The 21,189-nt window shown below is 42.8% G+C and overlaps 1 protein-coding gene across 2 annotated transcripts in view; it reads right to left on the reverse strand.

The window, feature by feature from the left end:
• The window catches only part of LOC147638658 (protein REDUCED WALL ACETYLATION 4-like), a 22,500-nt gene extending 1,574 nt beyond the window's left edge, over window positions 1–20,926 (reverse strand). The window contains exons 1-10 of one of the 2 annotated variants that reach the window (XM_086798602.1): window positions 19,858–20,926; window positions 17,699–17,784; window positions 17,369–17,497; window positions 17,195–17,251; window positions 17,011–17,083; window positions 13,259–13,417; window positions 11,757–11,906; window positions 11,341–11,596; window positions 11,069–11,184; window positions 10,788–10,874 (exon numbers count right to left, since the gene is read on the reverse strand). In XM_086798602.1, the coding sequence (XP_086654728.1) occupies window positions 10,788–10,874; window positions 11,069–11,184; window positions 11,341–11,596; window positions 11,757–11,906; window positions 13,259–13,417; window positions 17,011–17,083; window positions 17,195–17,251; window positions 17,369–17,497; window positions 17,699–17,784; window positions 19,858–19,890 (1,146 nt within the window). In that variant the 5' untranslated portion in view covers window positions 19,891–20,926. The remainder of the gene's footprint in view (window positions 1–10,787; window positions 10,875–11,068; window positions 11,185–11,340; window positions 11,597–11,756; window positions 11,907–13,258; window positions 13,418–17,010; window positions 17,084–17,194; window positions 17,252–17,368; window positions 17,498–17,698; window positions 17,785–19,857) is intronic. The other variant, XM_086798605.1, reaches the window with a different exon arrangement.
• Window positions 20,927–21,189: the final 263 nt, after the last annotated feature.

The following is a 21,189-nucleotide window of genomic DNA, read 5'->3' on the forward strand; positions in this document are numbered from 1 at the left end:
TTTTAGTATTTGTAAATACAAGCTTGAGGATGGTCAAGGGACCATCAGATTTCCAAAACAACTGAAGTGATCAAAACAAAGCCATTAACAAAAGTCTCGATATGGTAATCACAAGCGTACCCATGAACGAAAGAGACTTTTCCACAGAGTAACTTAGTTCTCCTTCAGCTTAAAACACAGGCGTATCCATAAACAGAAGGAAATACCCTGGTTCACCACAGCTTTGAATGATTCGACTACTTAAACAGCCATGGTGCTCTCCAAAGAGTCCACGTGGAGATGTCTTTGAGACTTCAAGAGCTTTCTAAAAGCTCCTCAAAGTCTGTTGTAAGCCTCCAATGGTTTTCCACATAGTTATGTGGCAGCTCCAAACAGCTTGAACAATTGATGGACAGTCATCAAATGGTTGGTATACTTCATGGGCCTCTCCAAAAAGCTTGTACTCTTGCTGGGTGTTTATGGATTACTGGCTAAGCCTAGGTGCTAAAGAGCTAACTGGAACACAAAATAAGGGACTCTCACTACAAAACACACATGGAGGGGCAAGAGCAAAATCTTTGCATTCATTCAATTTCTCTCTTCCTATTTCATATAAAAAGGTGTTAAATAGCCATGTCCATATGACCTTTCAACTTCCTCTTGCCCCACATCTCCACTCTCATGTAACTCCCACACGTGTAACTCCTAACCTTATCTTGATGTGGCATCTTGTAACTCCTATGGCTAATGACATAATCCAATGCTCCGTTATGCTAAGCAGTCTACGTGCGAACCTTAGGGAAATACGACCATAGAATATTGTTGGACTGTGTTCATCTCCAGCATTTATCCCATAATGTATTTTACTCATTTGTGGGTATTTTTAGGCACTTTTCCGAAGTCTTAGGTATGTTTCACCGGTCGTGGGTTTCTTCTACTGGCCAACTTGGCTATTTGTGCTATATATAAGAACAAGCTTTTTGCCATTTAATTCATGCATCATTTTGCTCGAGTGTTGGATCATTGTTGGCTGCTCCAAGTCTCTCCTCTACTTCCGTTGTTGCCTTCAACCATTCTCTCATGGTATCAAAGCACTGGTTTTCAAGCCCTTGCTTCTACACTCTCTAGGAAGACTATCAACCAACATTTTCTTTTCTTTTTTTTAAGCCCTCCCTCCCTGCAGAGGAGGCTTTTTTTTTAACGCAAATTTTTTGTTTCTACACTCTACAGAAAGACTATCACCCAACGTTTTCTTTTTTTTCTAGCCCTCCCTCCATGGAGAGGCTGCCTTTTTTTTTTAACGTAAATTTTTTGTTTCCCTAATTTTTGTATTTTGTCTATCAGCCTTTCTTTTTTTTTTCACCACTCCCTCTGTGTAGAGGCGGCATTTTTTTAATGCAAAGTTGTTGTTTCCATAATTTCTGTATCTAGATGCACACCCCGGACCAATGGTAGCACTATGTCCTTGCACCAGTAGCCTCTCCCTCCCTCCCTTCATCGCACATTTGGTCGGCTCCCGTCTTCACCCATGTGCATTGATCTCCCGAAGGAGTACAATTCTACATCACCTCATCTAGCGTTTAGGGAGGAGTGGGCAGCCCCCAGGTACCTGCTTGTGGCCTTTCTGTTGTAGATTCAAGAGAAGGACACCGAATGTCATTCTCTTCATCCATTCCCCAACTTCCCAAGGAAATCCATCCTAGATGGGACCAACTACCTTGATTATGAATTTATTTCAGTATCATCGGCTATGAGGTATTGTTACCGGGGCCGACGCTAAGCCAATTGCGACTTATCCTCAAGCTAAGATTAATGCCTGGCTTGATAAGGACACTCGGGCACATGTGTTCATCATCTTCAACATTAAACCATATGTTGCTCATCAATTTGATGACAATCATGATGAGACCGCAGAAGATTTCCTTGGAGAATCAGCTTGCCAACTTGATATTGTCAACATCACGGAGTTTGTTACCATCCAGAGGCACTTGGTCTCTTTGGGAAGCAAGGCTACTAATGAAGACTTTGTTCATCCGCTCCTCACCAAATTGCCCGAAACTTTCTCATCTTTCTATGATACTATTTCACTTCTTCCCTCTACTCCCGATCTGCATGTTGTTGTTGACATGCTTCATGATAGAGCTATGAGGAAGAAAAGAAGCCAGGGTGCTTCTGTGATCCTTCTTCGCGTCAAGGGCAAAGACAAATGGCAGTCTAAGGGTTCCACTAGCAACAAAGTTGACATCGAGGAGCTCCCTATAGACTCACATGTTCTTGCCACCTCACGTCTTACCGATTGGGCGGTTGACAATGGGTACACTAATCACATGACTCATGACAAGTCTATTCTGCATGATATTCAGCCTAGCTCTTCGAAGGTGTCATTGGCAATGCTTCCAACCTTGAGGCCTCTTGTGTGGGTAGCGTGCGACTTAACTCTTCTCCTGGCCAGCCTACCATCCGAGATGTGCTTTATGTTTCCAAGCTCTCTAGCAATTTGCTCTCAATGTTTTGAATTGCAAAGAAAGGCTATGGTGTGTACTGTGACGGTTCAGTTCTTGAGGTCATTGATACGAGCACCTTGCAGATTACTGCCATAGCTATATAGGAAGGTGGTCTTTACAAGTTGGAGGACTTTGGTAGCTCTTTGAATGAGTCACAATCTCATTTGCTACAACTTCTTCAAAACCATCATACCTTGGTAGCTCAGGTGGATACAGCATTGGGGCATGCTCACAACGGGCACTTGAACTATGCTTCTCCTTGGCAGTTGTCTTCTCAGCAGATGGTAATACAATTTACTCAAGGGAGGGGTCGGTCGTTCCGGCTCATTGCGTCTCTTGTCAATTCAGCAATTTACTTCTTGTATTTGAGCAAGTGTCCTTCAAATCTTAGTGTATTTAAGTGTATTGATTAGCATTGTGTTCATACCAAGTTAAACCAAACTCCTAGACAACTTCAGTTCCTTGAAGCTCTCCAAACTGAGGACGCTTCCTCTTAGACAACCTCGAGCCCGACCCCTAAGGAAACACCCTCTTGCAAAGTTTGGACTCCTGATGCATTGTCAACTCTACCTGCGGTTTGCCAACATTGCTTCATCGCATTGACTCGATCACTAAAAAGCTACCAGCAAGTTATGGCTTTATTTTCTTCATCTTCCCATCTATATTGTGCTTGATATTGTTCCCATTCCAACAATATTGGACCGCATGCTTCCCAGGCAGCATCCCTGTTGGAAGCAGACACGCAACAGCAACGATGGCCAACAAGGCCAGGGCCCCCACCCTCTATCCCTTTAGATCTACAAAGGTTTGTGGATGGATAAGGGGGCCAAGGGTACAATGTACCCTTTATACTAAGGTTAATCAACCTTAGCAATGGTATGTGGGATCATTCATGACACGTGGCAACCAGAGAACAATTCACCGCCAACACCCTCCCTGACGTCAACATTGGCTCCCTACATAGGTTACGCTGGCTCAAAGCTCGACAACAGGTTTAGGCTCAGAGGCTTCAAAGGCTTGGCCATGGCTGCAGCGCCTTGGCTCAAAGGTCATGGTGTGGTACCTGATGTGGTCTATGAAGCAGTACAAATGCTGAATGATGAGGCAAATCTATATATAGTATGTGGGCTGTTGGTCGGCCCAATACAAGGGATAGTCAACCAGCAGCAAGACTAAAAAACCAAGAATAAAACCTAATAAATCGAGTAAAATCTCCTTTTTAGGGCTGGACAAAATGTCATTTTCACACATGGAGACCTTGGGGAAGCCATAGATAATGATCTAGCAGATGATACCATTTACCTTTCATGTGGGGATACCTCTTTAGACCATCCAACCATGGACCAAATGTGTGATCACCTAGATCGAGAAGGAAGTATCCAAGCCCCTCGTGTGAAATGGCCACCAGAAATAACATCAAATTCAACACTTTGGCTAGCCATTTCACCCATGCGGATATATAGCGAGTTATGTCATCGACATGGGTGGCTATCCATTTGATCTAGGAGGATTGGCCAGCCGCGTCACTGATATTGGCCCTCTATATTTTCCATTCGATCGAGGTAGTTCGAGAGCCGTTGCTTTGGAGTCTACATGGCTTGGATTTACATTGGCACAAATAACTGCTCGGGTGAAAATCTAGACGCGATGCATGTAAATCCACATAATGCGCTACATAATCAAATACCATGCATCCCAAATGACATATACTGCATCCAAAACTAAATGTCATGGCTCCAAAGAAACTGTAACATGCGGAAGCTTCGGGGGAGATAAGTAACTTCAATGCTCAAAAAATCAGCATACTTTTTGCGACGGAATTAACGCACAAAACTGAATGAAGATGTGCAAAAAATAGAGAGAGAGAGAGAGAGAGAGAGAGAGAGAGGGAGGGAGGGAGAGAGGAGAGAACACAGTATTGGGTCTCAAATACCCTCTGTAGGGCCCCCACCATGAATGATGTATTTGCTTTATTAGAATGATGTAAATCTGAAAGAAAATACATGAAAACTTGACCTTTCTTGGCTGAGATAACTCTGCCCTTGACCTGCAGTCCTTCACCCCTTTGCGTTAGCACTCCTTGGCTGTCCTGGCCCTTGATTGCCTTAGCACTTGGTGAATTATGAGTTAACACAAATGGATTGTGGACTCACCTATTTATACTTCTACAATAAAGCAATCGGCCAATTCTAAACCAGGCGGCCTATATATTTTCTGCCCCACGACTGAATATAAGCATTAAATGCTAGAAAAATCCTATAAAAAGCTGCGCTTCTTTCCCTTGTTGGCTGGGCATCAGGCGCCTGATTCAAGACAGGTTTAGGCACTGTTTGTAGGCTGTTTGGGGACTGGGCTGCCCCATACTTGCCCTTACAGCCATAATTAGGCTGTACAGCCTGTAGGCTTCCCCTAGCCTACCCTTAGGGCTGTCCTACAGCCCCTCCATGGCTGGTGGGTTCAGCCAGGGCCTTCCTGGCCCTCATGGGGGTGGTTTTACACTATCCCCATGCCCACACAAAGACTCGGGGTAGCCCTATGGGCTGGCCCCTTTTCCTAAAAGCAAACCCTAACTTCCTGCTCAATGATCTGGCATCCAGTACCATACCAGATACACAGAATCACTGTCATCATTCCAGAGGGAGACTCACAGCGCGGACTGGCACTGTTTCATGTGCAGCACAATGCACACCTGACCTTGGACTCCAGTGCAGGACAATGCACACCTAACCTCGAACGACTAGGATGGATCCCTGGCTGACTCGTCCCGGACTGGGCTCACATGGGACCAGTTTACCATCCCAGGTCCTGCACCTTCTGTACAAATATGTCTACGTGGCATCCAAGTGCGGATGCACGTGACAAGTAGGATTATATCGACACCCGTAGGAGTCAAAAGAACATATCTCAAGGTTGGCATCATGCGAGGGTAAGAGTGAACCAATGCCGTTATCCCATGTAGCATCACTTGAAAAGTCAAAGAAATGATCCACTGCATCAATAGGAATATAGGCATGAGCTAAACTATGCACCATCTCCTCATGTGCAAATCCCTCTATATGTGTATGATGATCCAGGATAACAATATGATCATCAACATCATCATAGTCATTACTGAAAAAATCTGCTGCTGTTGTTGCTATTGCCGGGGTCTGCACTACATCTGCTTCATCATCACCGGCTTTCTGCTACATAGAGCACACCAACATTTTACATCAGCTCATGGGACAACAGCTACGGTAGAGCATACTGTTAGACATCATCCCCTACTTGCTGGCTTCCTATTTGGTGTCCTATTTTAGCCTCTGGAACTGACCATGTTAGTCAGAGGGGTTGGTCACTCCTTACATATATTTTACCCATATTTATTCCCCATTTATGGTCCTGGGTATTTTTCCCAATCGTGGAGGTACTTTTAGCTCCAGTCGGCTGCCTTCATGTAGGTGTATATATAGCCGGCATGCCTCCCTCATATTTCATTGCTTGCCTAGCTTGTCTAGCTGCAGTCCCTCACTTATGAGGTTCTCCCCTCTTGCTCGGGACATGTATTCCTTTTGGTGATGATATTGAGAGCAGGTTCTCACCTGTGTTTCCTCTCCACCTTTCTCTCTCACTCTCTCGTGTTTCCACTTTCCCTTCTTCCGCTGCACATTCTATCATGGTATCAGAGCGCCGGTGATTGTCAGCGTTGGATGCTCCCTCCTCTACCTCTTCAGATCTGCGTTTTTCTACCCATGGACAGATCTGCGTTTTTTCACCAGATGAAGCTTGCGTTTCAGATTTTCAAGGGCTGATTCATCCCTCATTCAATGGGCTGCAGTTTCCTCTCTTCATGGCGTCAGTTTGCAGCTTCTTGGCAGCCTAACAAGGGTGTTTTTTCTGGACAGCATACCTGTCCTTCTTGGTGGCACCTTCCAGGGGTTCTCAGGCGTTTTTTTTCAGTACTCGACAGCAACATAGCTGTCCCAAACAGGCTGCGTTTTTTGGCCTGTTTGGGCTTGCTTTCCCAGCCCTGATCTTGGAGCTCTCTGGGCTCCCTTTTGCCTATCCTTTCTGGTTATCTTGCGCCATCCCTCCCACCCCCTGATTGTTCTCTGCAGCAATTCTTGATCTGAGGCTTCAGCGTTTCCATATTCAGCCCCTTATACCTCTGCGTTTTCAGATCTGCAGCCATGGTTGCTGCGTTTTTCTGAACCGATTTTGCTGGTAGCTCTACCTTCATTTGGGCTTCTTCTGTTGGACCCGAAGGTACCTTCTCTTCAGCGTTTTTCCTCATAGGAGGTGTGGACACTGGTTGACCTGAATTTTCAGGTTTGTAGCCCTTGTTTGGCTGTGTTTTCTTCTCCAATGGACATAGATCACTTGTAGAGAGGGTTTCTCGATTGGATTGTGGCTTTGGAGGCAGTTTGGTACTTGAGGAGGATTCTGAATTTCAGATTTCAGTCAGCGTTTTGCTGATTTTGGAGCATCTTTACCTGTGTTTTGTTCCTGGCCTACACGGTTTCCCGGTTTCTACATGTTCCTTGCCTTCTGTTGGCAGTGGAGTGCTATTTTTGTTGGATAGCAGTGTTTTGGCTGCGTTTTGCTTCCCTCGGGAGTTTTCTACACTTAGAGCGGGCCTTTCTCCAGCTACTTCACTTGAGGATCAGTTTCGGGAGCTGTGATGTATCTGTGGAGACTTTCTTTGATAGGAGTTTACAGTTATTTGGAGGAGAGCAGTGATCTTTTCAGAGATCCTGAGCAGAATTTATTTTGTCCGAGCTTGTGTTCTTTGCAGTATTTGCAGAACAAGGAGGGTGTTTTGCCCTTTTGCGGTGTGATCCTTTCACATGGATCTTTTATCTGTTGTTGCTGATTCTTGGGATCTGGTTCTACTTCTAGAACAGTCTTCTGCTATCTGTGACGCTTGTGAGGACTTTGTTACCACTGCAATTTATATTCCTGCTTCCCTTCGTCACTGTGAGGAGTCTATCTCTTCATCTCTTTGTGATGCTTTTGAGGATGCCCCTCCCCCTGCCAGTTCTGCTGGCTTGTTGTTTTGGAGGATGGTTTTTTGGACCCGATGGGATGCTTTGGATCTGTGGTGGTTGCTAACCGTGCCTGGGCATAGTGGTACTTCCACAGTTTTTTTGGATTTGGATCAGAATCAGGTTGGGCTTAATCAGTCCGACGATTTTTTTTTTTTTTCAGAGGGGGATGTGGAGTCCTTTCATCTTGCGATGCCTACCTCAATGGTGTGTACTTATGTACAGCATTGGGCAACTCATGTTATGGAGTCCCATCTTTTCTACAGAGTCTTTACATCTTGCGATGCCGACCTTTTCAGAGGATGCTTTTGTACAACATTTGGCTACTCTTTGTACAGAGTTGGAGCAGATTGACTCTATTTCTTTTGAGGGTTCCAGTGAGGAGCAGCTTGAGCAGCTTGCTTCTCCCAGGATTGATTATATACAGGATCTGATCTTGGTTGGTTATGAGGTTTTTCATACCTTCTCCAGGCTGGATACACGACATACGACTTCGAGGAGTGTTCTTACACTTGGGTTTGGAACCATTATTTGGAGCAACACGTCGCAGCCTATATGGTTGTTTTCTTCTAGAGGAGCGGTGTACCTGGCAGCTTGTTCTATTGCTTTTGTAGCTCAGTTGCTGAGGAGATTGCTTGTGGAGCTTTCTTAGTACCTGTTTCTGCAGTCTTTCATCTTTGATCGAGGACGACGTCTCTAGCTTCTTGGAGTTTGCTCAGCATCCGATGCTGAGAGAGGGTGTTAGACATCATCCCCTACTTGCTGGCTTCCTATTTGGTGTCCTATTTTAGCCTCTAGGACTGACCATGTTAGTCAGAGGAGCTAGTCACTCCTCACATATATTTTACCCATATTTATTCCCCATTTATGGTCCTGGGTATTTTTCGTGGAGGCTCCAGTCGACTGCCTTCATGTAGGTGTATATATAGCCGGCATGCCTCCCTCATATTTCATTGCTTGCCTAGCTTTTTCTAGCTGCAATCCCTCACTTACGAGGTTCTCCCCTCTTGCTCGGGACATGTATTCCTTTTGCTGATGATATTGAGAGCAGGTTCTCACCTGTGTTTCCTCTCCATCTTTCTCTCTCACTCTCTCTCGTGTTTCCACTTTCCCTTCTTCCGCTGCACATTCTATCACATACCAGCATTTTACCTCAGCTCTCACTTTGGGACAACAATCCACTCTCTGTTACAATACAGCACATTAGCGTTTCATCTTTAGTTCACACCTTGGGACAGCAGCCCACTCTCTGCTACAGTTCAGCACATCAACGTTTTATCGTCAGTACATATCTTGGGACAGCAGCCCACTCTCTGCTACAGTACATCATCGTTTTTCGTCTACAGTTTACCTGGGGACAACAGCTCTCTGCTCACCATCTCACATCATCGGGACGGCAACCCTCTTTGCTTATCTTCATCAACACCACTCACGACAGCAGCTCTCTCTGGTCCTCTCCACCACTCAAGTGTTGCAGCACCCTTGTCACTAGAGCTTGCACCACTACACCACTCAGGTATTGCAGCACCCTCGTCACCAGAGCCTGCACCACTCAGGTATTACAGCACCCTCGACACCAGATCCTACACCACTCAGGAGGTCAGCCCTCTCTGCTCTTCATCACCCCTCAAGTACCACAGCATCCTTGTCACCAGAGCCTGCACTACTTCACCTTCCGCTGCCCACTACCACCTCGGAGTGCCTCTGCATCCACCGATGCAGCCTTTGATGTTATGAGACTAACATGTAACACTAAAAGATAAGACTAGGAAAGATTATTTATATGTAAAAGGTTGCATATAAATAAGGTTCATGGAGATTCCAAATAGGAAATATCTAAGCATGGTTAATAGGCATAAAAGTTAAAGTAAAAAGGGAAGTAAATGGTGCACAATGAAAGCCCAAGGGACACAGGGTAGTTGAAGAGGCATTGGACAAGGAAAAGGCAATGTCTAGCCAGTGAAAGGTCAAGGAGCTAAAGTTAGAAGGTCGTGCACTACTTAGACCTACATAACTATGAGTTAAGAGACTATTTAGAATATGGTTGGGTGGAGAATCAAAGTTCTAGTCTTACAAGTCCTCAAGCTTATAATGCAAGGAGCATTACATCCGATACCGACTATCTCTTGGAGTGCCTTTGTCTCACAGTGACACGAGCCTGCGTAACCCACCGTGCTTCAACTCTCACATCATCTTTGCTTCTGCACTGATCTTCTACTCAGAGTCACCTCACATCAGAGGATCTCTTGTACATATTCTCATTCACCATCATATATACACTCACTCACCCATTTTCATGCTGTGTCGATTTGCTCTGATCTCTCGTACATCTAGTCCTTTTGCCCTCAAAAGGTCATCCTCATAAACATGGTCTATCTCTATCAATGATGCCCCTATGTGACCTACATTGGGTTGGATAAAGCACCCAACAATGTATACAGCATTTGTAAAAAACTTGCCTACATGGCAGGTAGAAGGTGATTATCTGGAGATGAGTTGACTGAAGAAAGGCTCTAATCAAGATGGTTTGACACAGATTTCAAGAAAATTCATAATGAAAATAATTGTAAAATTGAACCCGAAAATCAAAAAAAAATCAAGATTCTCTCAAATCTGTGCAGAAAATAGATTTTTTGAAATCTGTGATTAGCATATATCCAAAAATAATTATCATTAATTCCATTGCTAATCCACACAAAACAAAATCAATAGAAAATCTGAAAAATCGTGTAAAAACACCAACTCGAAAATGGATTAAGCACTAATCATTCTCTAATTAAAGCATTAAGATCTAAGTCAAGAGCTCCGATACCAATGCAATGAAGGGAACCTAGGGGTTGCACTCATTAGCATGAAGTACACACATGTCCCACTCATCCTAGGGAGTAGAACCTAAACATGGCAATCAGTCATGAAAGCTTGATCCTATGCCCAATATAGCCCAAGGCCCCCAGAAGTACACATGTGAATGACCCTAAGCCCCATCCCCCATGTGCATGTCTACTTCATTACACAAAACTGGTCCAAAACTCCCCCTAAACTAAGGATTATGTCCACATGTCACCTAATTAATTGGCACGTGTGACATGGGTTTTGACAATGTTGAGAATTATTACACCAACAAAGTTCATAAAATCATGAAAACGTCAATCCCTTTTAAACAAGGTTGTCGTGCAACCATGGCCACAACATGTTACAAGCATCCTTTGGAAGGCTAGGAGTGACTTGAGAGAGAGAGAGAGAGAGAGAGAGAGAGAGGAAAGGGGGGAAAAGGACTTACTGAAATGCAGCTGCCAATAATGCAAGACTTTATGGCAATCCTTCGCCGAGCTTCAGTTTCTTCGAGTTTTTCCATCCATCTCTCCACCTGATGTGTTTGAAATACATAAGCAAATAACTTATCTGGCATATCAATAGCAAGTTCTTTATTTAAATTACAATTGGCTTTCATACTAGTGTGTTTTCTGAAAAGCAGTTTTAAATCCAAAATAACTTGACATATGTCATTTGCCACTTTTGTGCTGTCTTTATACAAGAATTTGCGCCATGAATTGTGCTCACCGTTGGGTGAAAGTAAGCATATAACATGCCCACAATCCATATGTAGCGATCAAGGCCAGATCTGAAGTGCCATTCATGCAATTTCGGAAGGTCTGGCTTTCTAGGGTCGGTATAACCTGAAACACACCCATATACAAAATCGGCATGGAAATCCAAATATGTAATGGGGCATGAAAATATTGTTTAACATTCACCTAAGTATAAAGCTATTTTTCAGCTTAGTCTTTACATTATTCAGATACTGTTAAAATGCCTCGGGAGCCAGAACTCACTAAGTAACCATGTGAAAGGGCTCCACAGTATCTCAAATACACCAGGAACTTCCCAAACAGCAATGACCACGGCAAAGCATGATGCAATCTTGATAGCCATTACAGATCCAACCTCATTGTATTTATTAAAGACTCCAAGAGCTGTGTACACCATCAGGGTAAAGAGAGTGTGCATGGGACATATATAGTAGAGCATGTAATCATTGTTGAGCAAGATGCAACAAAACAGAACAAGGAAATTGAGGCGCCACATCATCTGCACAATGAAACAAAAGCTTAGACAGCTGGAATTTGTACAGTTAGATTTAGTTTGCACCATGTTTTGTCTTGAATACAGAATCCTACTCAAGAATAGACAGTAAGGTCTCTGTGTTCAAAAAAAGCAGCAACAAGAGCGTCTGAAGGTAAGTGGGTACCTGACAAAAACGACCCAGACTAAAATCCTTGCGGACATAATAATAAGAAAAGTTTCCAAACCCAGTCATCCATACGTATGCTGCAATAAACACTCGGATAGCATTGTAGATCTCGACTGCTGCAAAATAATGGTACAGCAAGAATAATACCTGTACGACACAAAATTTAAGCCTGTCAGATATATGAAAAAATAGCCCTTTGTGTAGGTCAAATCTTGTCTTGTCTTGTTAAACCAATTCTATGCCAGTGTGCCAATGACTGGTTTTGCACAGAGGACAGGAATTTCATGCATGTTCAGGTTTAGTGGTCATTAACTGGAAGGCTTATGATAGTTTAAAGGTAGTATAGCTCAGTACACTATGGGAACTAATTTATTGAGGCGGAACTATTATTTGCCAAGTTATAGGCTATGGGGCGAATATGAACCAAAAAATCAAAGATACAGTAAGAAGACCATTTTTACAACGAAAAAAACAAAACAACACAGTGAAACACTTTTCAACAGGCTATGAAATGAAATGCCTGAAACATGAAATATTTGAGCCAAAATGCTGGACATGCATGACACGTTTTAAGAAACTTTAGTCTAGAATTATAACCATGCTTAAGTTATCCGCACAGAGAATCCTTTACGTTTGATAAGGATCTAGTGGAGAATGTACAAGCATACACATACTTGGGAGTGGTTTTCTCATACACAAAATTTACAATGAGTCCAGCTGCCAATCACGGCTGGAGAGATTTTGAATCATTGGACTGGTGCCCTATTTTTCAAAGCCTAAAAAGCAGTTGCTTCTTCAGTTTATGGAGGAATGTGAGCTACAGAGATGCTCTTATACTCCTGTACATGGGATTTATATTAAGGCTGCCCAAGCACAAGTACCTACCACCTTAGCATCTCAAAGGTTGTACTTGATGAATCAGAAAATTTGCAAGCTGTTCACGTCCAGTACATCACACATTGAACAATCATCATATTATTTTGCACAGAATTCTCCATGCATAGGTTTTCAATTTTATTGCATGAATATGTGCATGGTGCTTAAGTCTTTCGAATACAAGCACGCTTTTGACTCATAAATGCACACTATTTCACTATCAAGTTAGCTCATAAAGCACTAAATTACTGAACCGATTTCAGCTCAGGCCAAGCCAGAAAAGGCTGCTCCTGTTGCCCTTGCATATTAGAGATCCCTCTGCCTATTGCAAACCTCTCTTCTAAACGCTGCAGGCAGGTGAGAAGAAGCATGTCTAAGCATGTGGTATAGATGGTAACACCACTGTCATAACATTCTCAGGACTTATTCACTACCTTCATGGATGGTTTTAAAAAAGAGAAGTTGACCAGAGGAGGCACATCCTCTACCTTGTTATTCTACCAGCAACAGAAAATACAAAATGAATCAAATCTGCAGCTAACTCTCCTTATTTTGCTCCCCAAAAAAAAAGATGCCATCATAAATGCACCAGGTGTTACCAATTTAGCTGAAGATCAAATTACCTGCATCCACCCCTTCCATTCCTCTGTCTGATGCCTATTCAGATAAAGCATAGATTTGTTGGAGGCCCCCGACTTCTCCACATGCTTCTTCAGAGAAGTGATTGCTGAAGCACAGATGAGTAACAGGTATAAGAAGAGGAAAAGGTCCCTGTTGTAGTTCTGCAAAGAAAATGAGCCTTGTTAGTACTTACGCCCCAGACACCTTTGTGAGCAGTAAGTATTTGTGACCCACTCACCAGGTTCAGAAAAAATGCCTCAAACAGAAAACAAAAATTTCTGGTCTTGTTAAATATCTAAAATGCAAAGATTCAAATTCTTCATACAAAACTATCCACACAGACACTCTTGACTCTTGAAAACAATATGCAAGCAAGAATATTTGCTTTATTTCTTCTTCTGGAGAACTGAATACAAGCTGAAACCATGTCCACAAGATTGGGCAGACAAAGTTACTGACTGACCACCAAACGCAAGGACAAAGCGACCAAACGCTGGGCAGAACTGTGCATAAGCTATAGGCGACTGTCCAACTATCTTCGAAGATGTTACACCTGTCAAAATACGCAGCGGAGATGATGACCAAATCTGGAAACACAAGAGCAAGTGCAGAAAATAGACAGCAATGGAGAGAGAGAGGCGTATAACTCTATTGTATATACACAAGATCCCGGAATACAATACACAATGTGGCAAGGGGCTGTGGGGCCATTTTATATGGCCCCAAACAGCAGTCGGCCTGTTCATAGGCAGCCGACAGGACTCCAGAACTGTATACACCAGTCGGCCAGCTCATAGGGGTGTTGGCCAGCACCAAGAAGTTCCACGACCTGTCCACATACAGTCGGCCAGCACCACTAAGAAGACTGATGCAGTCGGCTACCAACAAGGACATCCTGCCACCTCAGGGCTGCCTCCCAAGCCACAGAAAAAATTGGGAAAAATGGGGGGAAAATACGGGGAGTGAGGAAAAATGAGAAAACACATATAAGTGCGGGCACACCCACAACAAAGGCCCTGGTGTCCACATAAAGACAAGAGATGACTTCTAACAACACCCACCCGAGACTGAGGGTTGGTGTGCTGAGAGCTCTTGGAGAGGCTGAGCTTCTTTTGCCTTGGGTTGAAAGCACAAGAGTGGCTGTAAGTATGCAAAGTTGCTAACTGACCGCCAAACGCAAGGACAAAGCGACCAAACATTGGGCAGAACTGTGCATAAGCTGTAGGTGACTGTGCAACTATCTTCAAAGAGATTACACCCGCCTGAGACTGAGGGTTGGTGTGCTGAGAGCTCTTGAAGAGGCTAAGCTTCTTTTGCCTTGGGTTGAAAGCACAAGAGTTGTTGTAAGTATGCAAAGGCTGAAGCCTATGCACAGATGCTTGACTGAATAACTTGATAACTCTGATTTTATCTGATGATTTTTGGGACTGGTGCTAGCTTGCTTTTTTATATGGGTCCAGGAGTTGGTCAGCTGCCAGAAGGTGTTGTCGGCCTGCTAAGAAATGCCACGACCAGAATCAATAGCATTTACTGCTACCTTTGCTGCATGGCTGGTTGGGCTGTTGGCTGACTACAATACCTGGCCGACAGCAATCTGCCACTAGCCGACTGCTGCCCAGGCCACTTAAGTCCTGGCCGACTGCATGCCTAAGCCAAAAAGGCTACCAACTTATGCTTAGGGGATGGCTAAGGGTATTATCTACCCTTTGCAAAGCTTCCCACTCTTTGGTGCTGGCCTTAGGGCTAGCCCCTACTACATGAAGTGCAGCTGATATGCCTATAATGCATACTACTCCTATGGCTGACATCTGCATGCACCTATATGATGAACACTTGTTGAATTCTCCAAAGTGGGTTAAGAGGACTGACCTGAGACTAACCTCGACGGCTAGGAGATTGACCTATGTAGCTCGTCCCGGACATGTCCCGGACTGGGGCTCACACAGGGGTCACGGCATACGACAAAATATCCTAAAAGGTACTACTTCTATACATGATTCTTGCACTGTTGATGAGCCAGTTTGTCATCGTGTACCACAGTGCATGGGTGCACGTGACACTCAATGCATTGGTGTTTCAAGCTCATAGTAGCAAAAATAGTGTGTTTCATTTTAACAAAACCTCTAAAGCGTTTCCATTTTGAAACAAAGACCAAACCACTCTAAAAACCTGTTTTCCCTAATTTTTCCCAAAAAAAAACATTTTTTTATTTTGTTTTTGGGAACCATTTGTGCATGACATGAGTATATACCTAGATGAATCGAAAAACATGCCCAAATTCACATTAAAAGAAAGTGCAATTTTTAACCTCATCATAGTCATCCACAAGACAATAAACCATCAACTCCATCATGCATAGTATGGACTAGATACCACAATACCCCCACTAATTTGTGCATGAAATGAGCCCTATTTTACCTCTCTTTTTGCTCCCACTACCTCTTTGGATTGTACATACGCAAGCTCTATTTCCTTTGGCAAATGGTGCTTTTCATTTTCATGTTTTTTTTACATGCAGTTTACTCATGAATACATGCATCACTTTTTCGTCTCAGACACCCTTTGGGTCTTTTGTAAATGTTGAGACAATCTCTCTCTCTCTCACTCCGCCAGATCATAGAGTCTGCAGACCAACGCAAATTTGGCCAGTTCTTGCTAGATACACAGCGCCACAGAGAGACACTACTATGGACTCATATCACAAGGAGAGGTGGGCGACAACTCCAGCTCACTGATTTCTTCCAGAGATCTATCCCAGTGCCTATCCTGTCATCACAGGAGGGGGTTACACTTCAGCGCGCTGCGGACCTCCGAGCCAAACGGAGACCAAGAGCACTAAGCTACCAGACTCCCAGACTACATCAGTGGGAGATCACAGAGATACGGGCTCGACATCAGCACCATATCCAGGAGCGGCTGGCCCACTTACACTCACACCCGGAGATCATGCTCCGAGGTATTTTTGCCTCGCCATCGCCTATGTATCACATATTACACCCCCATTATGGTACTGGTTGGAGCTAGACAGATCTGCATTGCATTCTTGTATACCCTGCGCATATAGGTTGCATACTGAACCTCTAGCAGTAATGCTCCATCCATCACACCCCCCCACTAGCTCAGTACTTTCATAGTTTATTTCATGTTCATTTTGTCCTTTTTTTTCTGGACATGCACAAGACATTGACAGTTGTACCTTGATTTGTCTCATAGGTCGAGTTCGGCCTCTAGTAGATGTTAATACAGCTTTTTTTCTTTCTTTCTTTCTCCAGCTTTACCACTCTGAGTGCCATGTTGCAGCGGCGCCCCATGCCGGATATATTAGGATGATACGCGAGCCTTATTCTCTTTGTAATGGATCAGCCCTAGCATCTCAACTTTAGCATTTTAGCTTTGTCATTTTCTTTGAATAATTTTCTTATAAGGAAGACCATTCTATATGTGCACAAGCCATATTTTACCCTTCCACTCATATTTTTTTATAGCCCTTCTGTTTTCATTTAGTTTCTCCAACTCTTAAAGAGATATCCTGCCTTAATTAGACCTCTTATCCAAGTGTATCAATGTAGATAACTCATGGCTAATTAATCAAATGAAGGGGCTCAATGAGATTGATGAGAAAACTTGAAGAAGCAACATAATGGCAATTGTTGCTCTCACATAATTGATGATGCCCCCCTCCTTTTAGGAATTCTAACCCTCCTCCCCTTCCCCACCAACCAAGAAGATTGCTTGTCATGTCAAATGTAGGTACCTTGTTGGCTTCACCGAAAAGATCTGTCCTATCACAAATGAAGTAATACAGCATCAGCCCAATAAACTCCGACCTGCCATTGGATAGGATTTTTCATGAGATAGCTTTTCAACTGCTTGATATCAAAGTCATGTGCATGCAGCATGAATCGGATCAAATCACTAGTTTTACGAAATCAACTCACATGGCCCTTAATGTCGTGCGATTCTCAAGCAGAAAGGCCTCATTCATTGTCAAGAACCTAGAACACATTGCCCATATAAGTCAAAATTCCTTGGACCCTCTTCCATAACATCAAAGAAAAACTGGATTGCTATGCAAACCCCAAGTTAACAAAGAATGCATACAAACTTCGCACCTGTAAAACTGGTCTTTAACCGATAGAACAACAATCTTTCCAGGTTGCTGTCCCGATTCAAGCAGCTCCGTGCTCTCTTCTTCATTGCCATCACCATTACTTCTCGCAACAAGATTGACATCAGAATGCCTGAAATTAGATCAATAATAGCATGCAATGGCCTTAAGTACCTCACATAAAATTGCCATATATTGCCCAAGCTAACAAAGAAGAAGAAAGTCAAGCAGGTTATTCTTCAGTTAATGACATGATATCTTCCCCAAATCACACGATTCAAAACCAATCAAGAAAGAACAAACAACCCATAACAGTTGTGACCCAGCAACTTACACTTTCGTTGTGTACTTCCTGTAGCTTAAACACTCGGCATATATCCAGGCAGTGACTATAGGAATGATTGCAAGAAAGAACGAAACCTGTCCACAGCCCAGAAATATAGAAAGTTAAAAATTTTAGCACAAAGAGAACAAAAATCTTCAGCTTCAACCAAAAAAAGCTCCTAACTTCACGTCAAAAACTGGTCCAATCATTATCAAGGCCACTATGTACATACTTTAGGGAAGGTATAAAACAAAATAAATATCAAACTGTATATACCGTCATAAGGTCAAATGAATCTGAACTTAGGAATAATTTTAAAAGAAAGAAGAGAATCACCAAAAACAAACAAAATTTAAAAAAATATATATATAAATATAAAATCTTAATAGAGACACTTTAGAAAAAATAATAATAATAATAGTAATAATAACTTGCAAAAATAACAAATACGTAACTAAATCACACACGCCCACATACACACAAACAAATTCTTTACTGAACCACAACAAAAGAATTTCTAACAAACAAGCTAAATAAATTTTTAATAATTAATTAGCAAAAACAAAACTTTAAATGACTAATCCACTAAAACAAAACAAGTAAAGACAAGAATACAAAAAGTGCGAACTTTACCTCAAAGATTGTCTAATCATGAAGTATAAGATCATCAACTTCGTCATGCATAGCATGGACTAGGTGCTACGACATCCCTACTCACGTTATCAGCGCCCCAAAGTAGGTGCAAGTTTACATATATAAAAATTTGTCCCAACCAGGAGGACACAATTTTTATACGGAGACCAATGAGCTTTCTTCTCTGTATAACATTGATTATGTTATTCAAAAAGTTGATTAGTGACTCTGTCCTACTGATCCTGCTCTTTAATTTGTCAACCACATTAGGACATGGTTTGGCCTAGCATTACTTTTCTAGAAATGATTACGCACGGCATGTAGACTCTTCAGAAAATGGTGAAAAAAGAGAATAAAAAAGCTGGCAGAAGCATTTGGCAAGCACACACTATACACGTGTGGCATGCTTGCTTAATATATGCTTTGACACATTAGTGGGCAGACACCTTCTCCCCTTGGAAGCACAGTTATGCAAAACGGGGAAACGGTAATTTTGATGGGGCTGACACAGGGAAATGCCGCATCAGTAAGAAAGATGCAAAATAAGGGGAAAGAGGGAAAAAGGGAAAGAAGAAACACATAGGCATGTAAGAAATTACAAGAGTATATGAATAGAGACTTAGGGCAAGTGGAAGAAGAAGAGGGACAGAAGCACACATGGAGGTGTAAGAAATTAGGAGAGTAGGCCCTAGGGTTGGGCACCTTCTTAGTTTGTAAAGGACCCCTCATACTTCTTCATCATCATCCTCCTCCACAGTCATCAGCCCTCTCTTGAGCAAAACACAGCACAGGTGAAATGTGAGCAGTCCAGATGCTGGAATCATTCGTTGGCAGCAACCTGCCTCTCTACAGCAGGCAGATGCTGACCAAATGTGATGGATGTGAAGTGAAAGACAGATTCAGACAAGAAAGCAACAAACAAAACTGGACAGAAAGTGACCAAAATCTGGACAGAGGTTCCCGGTTTGGTAAGGCACTTACTAAGAACTTGCTGAATTTATAAGTAATGAAAGGAGCATCCTCTAATGTCAACTTGCTATCTAGTATCACAAGGACACGAATTGAGAGAAATTGAAGTACAGATCTGACAGGGTATCATGTCCCAAGCTACAGCTTTCACATGGGTGAGCTATTTTTCTCTATGGTAGCCAAACCTCTATGTTTGAATCAGCGTTTGCTTATGCAACTCAAGATCCGGCAACAGTTTTTTCATTTGAGATGCTGCAAGTGTGATCCACAGACCAGTGCAAGCCTTGTACACATTTCACATGGTCAAGCAACTTTATTATAGTAATCTAACCTAGCTGCAAGTGTGATCCGCAGACCGGTGCAAGCCTTGTACACATTTCACATGGTCGAGCAATTTGATTATGGTAATCTAACCTAGCTGTTTTGTTTCAACATTTCGCATTGTGCAACTTTCCACCTTGACGTACAAAAATGCAAGACACGCTATGGACACATAAGCTGTTCCGAAATTGAAATTCCACAATGGCAGCAGGAGCTAAGGCAAAAGCAAATCAGCTTAAAGTTACCTGGCCAGGAGTCAATGGCCCTCGTTCCACCATCTTCTTTCAGGGGCTTGTGGGTGCAACAAAATCAGCACATGAAGTTTGCCTTGTGGGTGAGAAGGTACTTGAATCTGGGCACAGCTAACCTTGCAATCTAGCCCAGACTGTTGCAGAAGCTTCAGAAAAGTCTCTGATTCTGGAAAAACCTGGAAGAAAGATGGATCTTCTGGTGCAGATGCAGATCAGTGTACAGTCCGATTGGGTCTTTCTCTCTCCCTCACAGTCTTCACTTAATGTTGCAGAATATCAGAGTCAGGGTTTTTCGGTTCTGTATAAACCTAACAAAATGGTAGTCAATCAAGTCCTTCTGCGTCTCTCTTCCGAGTCTGGGCAGCTTAGTTTTGCAATCTAGCACGGATTTTTTCTGATCTGGAAAACCCTAAGCTACAAATGGATCTTCCTCTTCTGAATCTGGGCAGGTCAAGCTATCAAAAAAGGCACAAAAATGCTGTAGGGGCTTATGAAAACCCTAAAGAGGAAAGATGGGCTTATGAGGGTTAATGCAGCTCTTTCCCGCAACCTCTATGTCTGTCTTGTGAGTGCCAAGGGTGCAGCTTAAACACACAACGGGTGTAGTTTCAACCAACCCTAACAGCAAAGACAACCTTCTGATGATTCACCAAGCCAAATGTTGGTCTTTTTCTCTCGTCCCGTCTTTGTTTTCTGGTAAAAGCTCCCAAATCACTGCACAGAAGAAAGCATTTACTATTCTTGCTCCAGGTTAGCCCAAGGATCTTACACGAACTTAGATCTGATACCAACAGTCTCTCTCTCTCTCCTTCAAGCAACAAATCGCTCTCAGTGCCAACAACCTACATTGCCAACCACCTGCAAAGGTGTGGCTACGGCGAACTATGGCGACACCCAGAATGTTAATTTTTTTTTTGTTTAATTTCATGGACCCTGTGACAAGACCTTCTAAGCAAATGTTGAATTATTTTTTTTGTTTTTATTTCATGGACCCTGTGACAAGACCTTCTAAGCAAATGTGTGGTAAGAGGGGGCGTGAAAACCTAGAGGCAACCATTAGGGTGAGACACTCATAAGCTTCTAAACCCAGTTAAGTGGTGGTGTGTAATTTGAGACATGTGTTGTTTTATTTCAGCAATTGCATATACACTTTTTCTTTATGATTTAACTCAGTTTGGTATTGAGCATAAAGATTTGTTTTTGGAATCTTGATACATGATTCTAGAAATGAATTTCCTTGAAAACACAAATATTACTTGTGTATATTTATAAATAAATTAATATTTACTTGTGGTTGGAGAGTTATCACACTTCTCTCCAAAATTA

Source organism: Cibotium barometz, chromosome 5, assembly GCF_041138505.1.
Source record: "Cibotium barometz isolate CiBa-2024 chromosome 5, ASM4113850v1, whole genome shotgun sequence".
NCBI classification, from domain to species: Eukaryota; Viridiplantae; Streptophyta; class Polypodiopsida; order Cyatheales; family Cibotiaceae; genus Cibotium; species Cibotium barometz.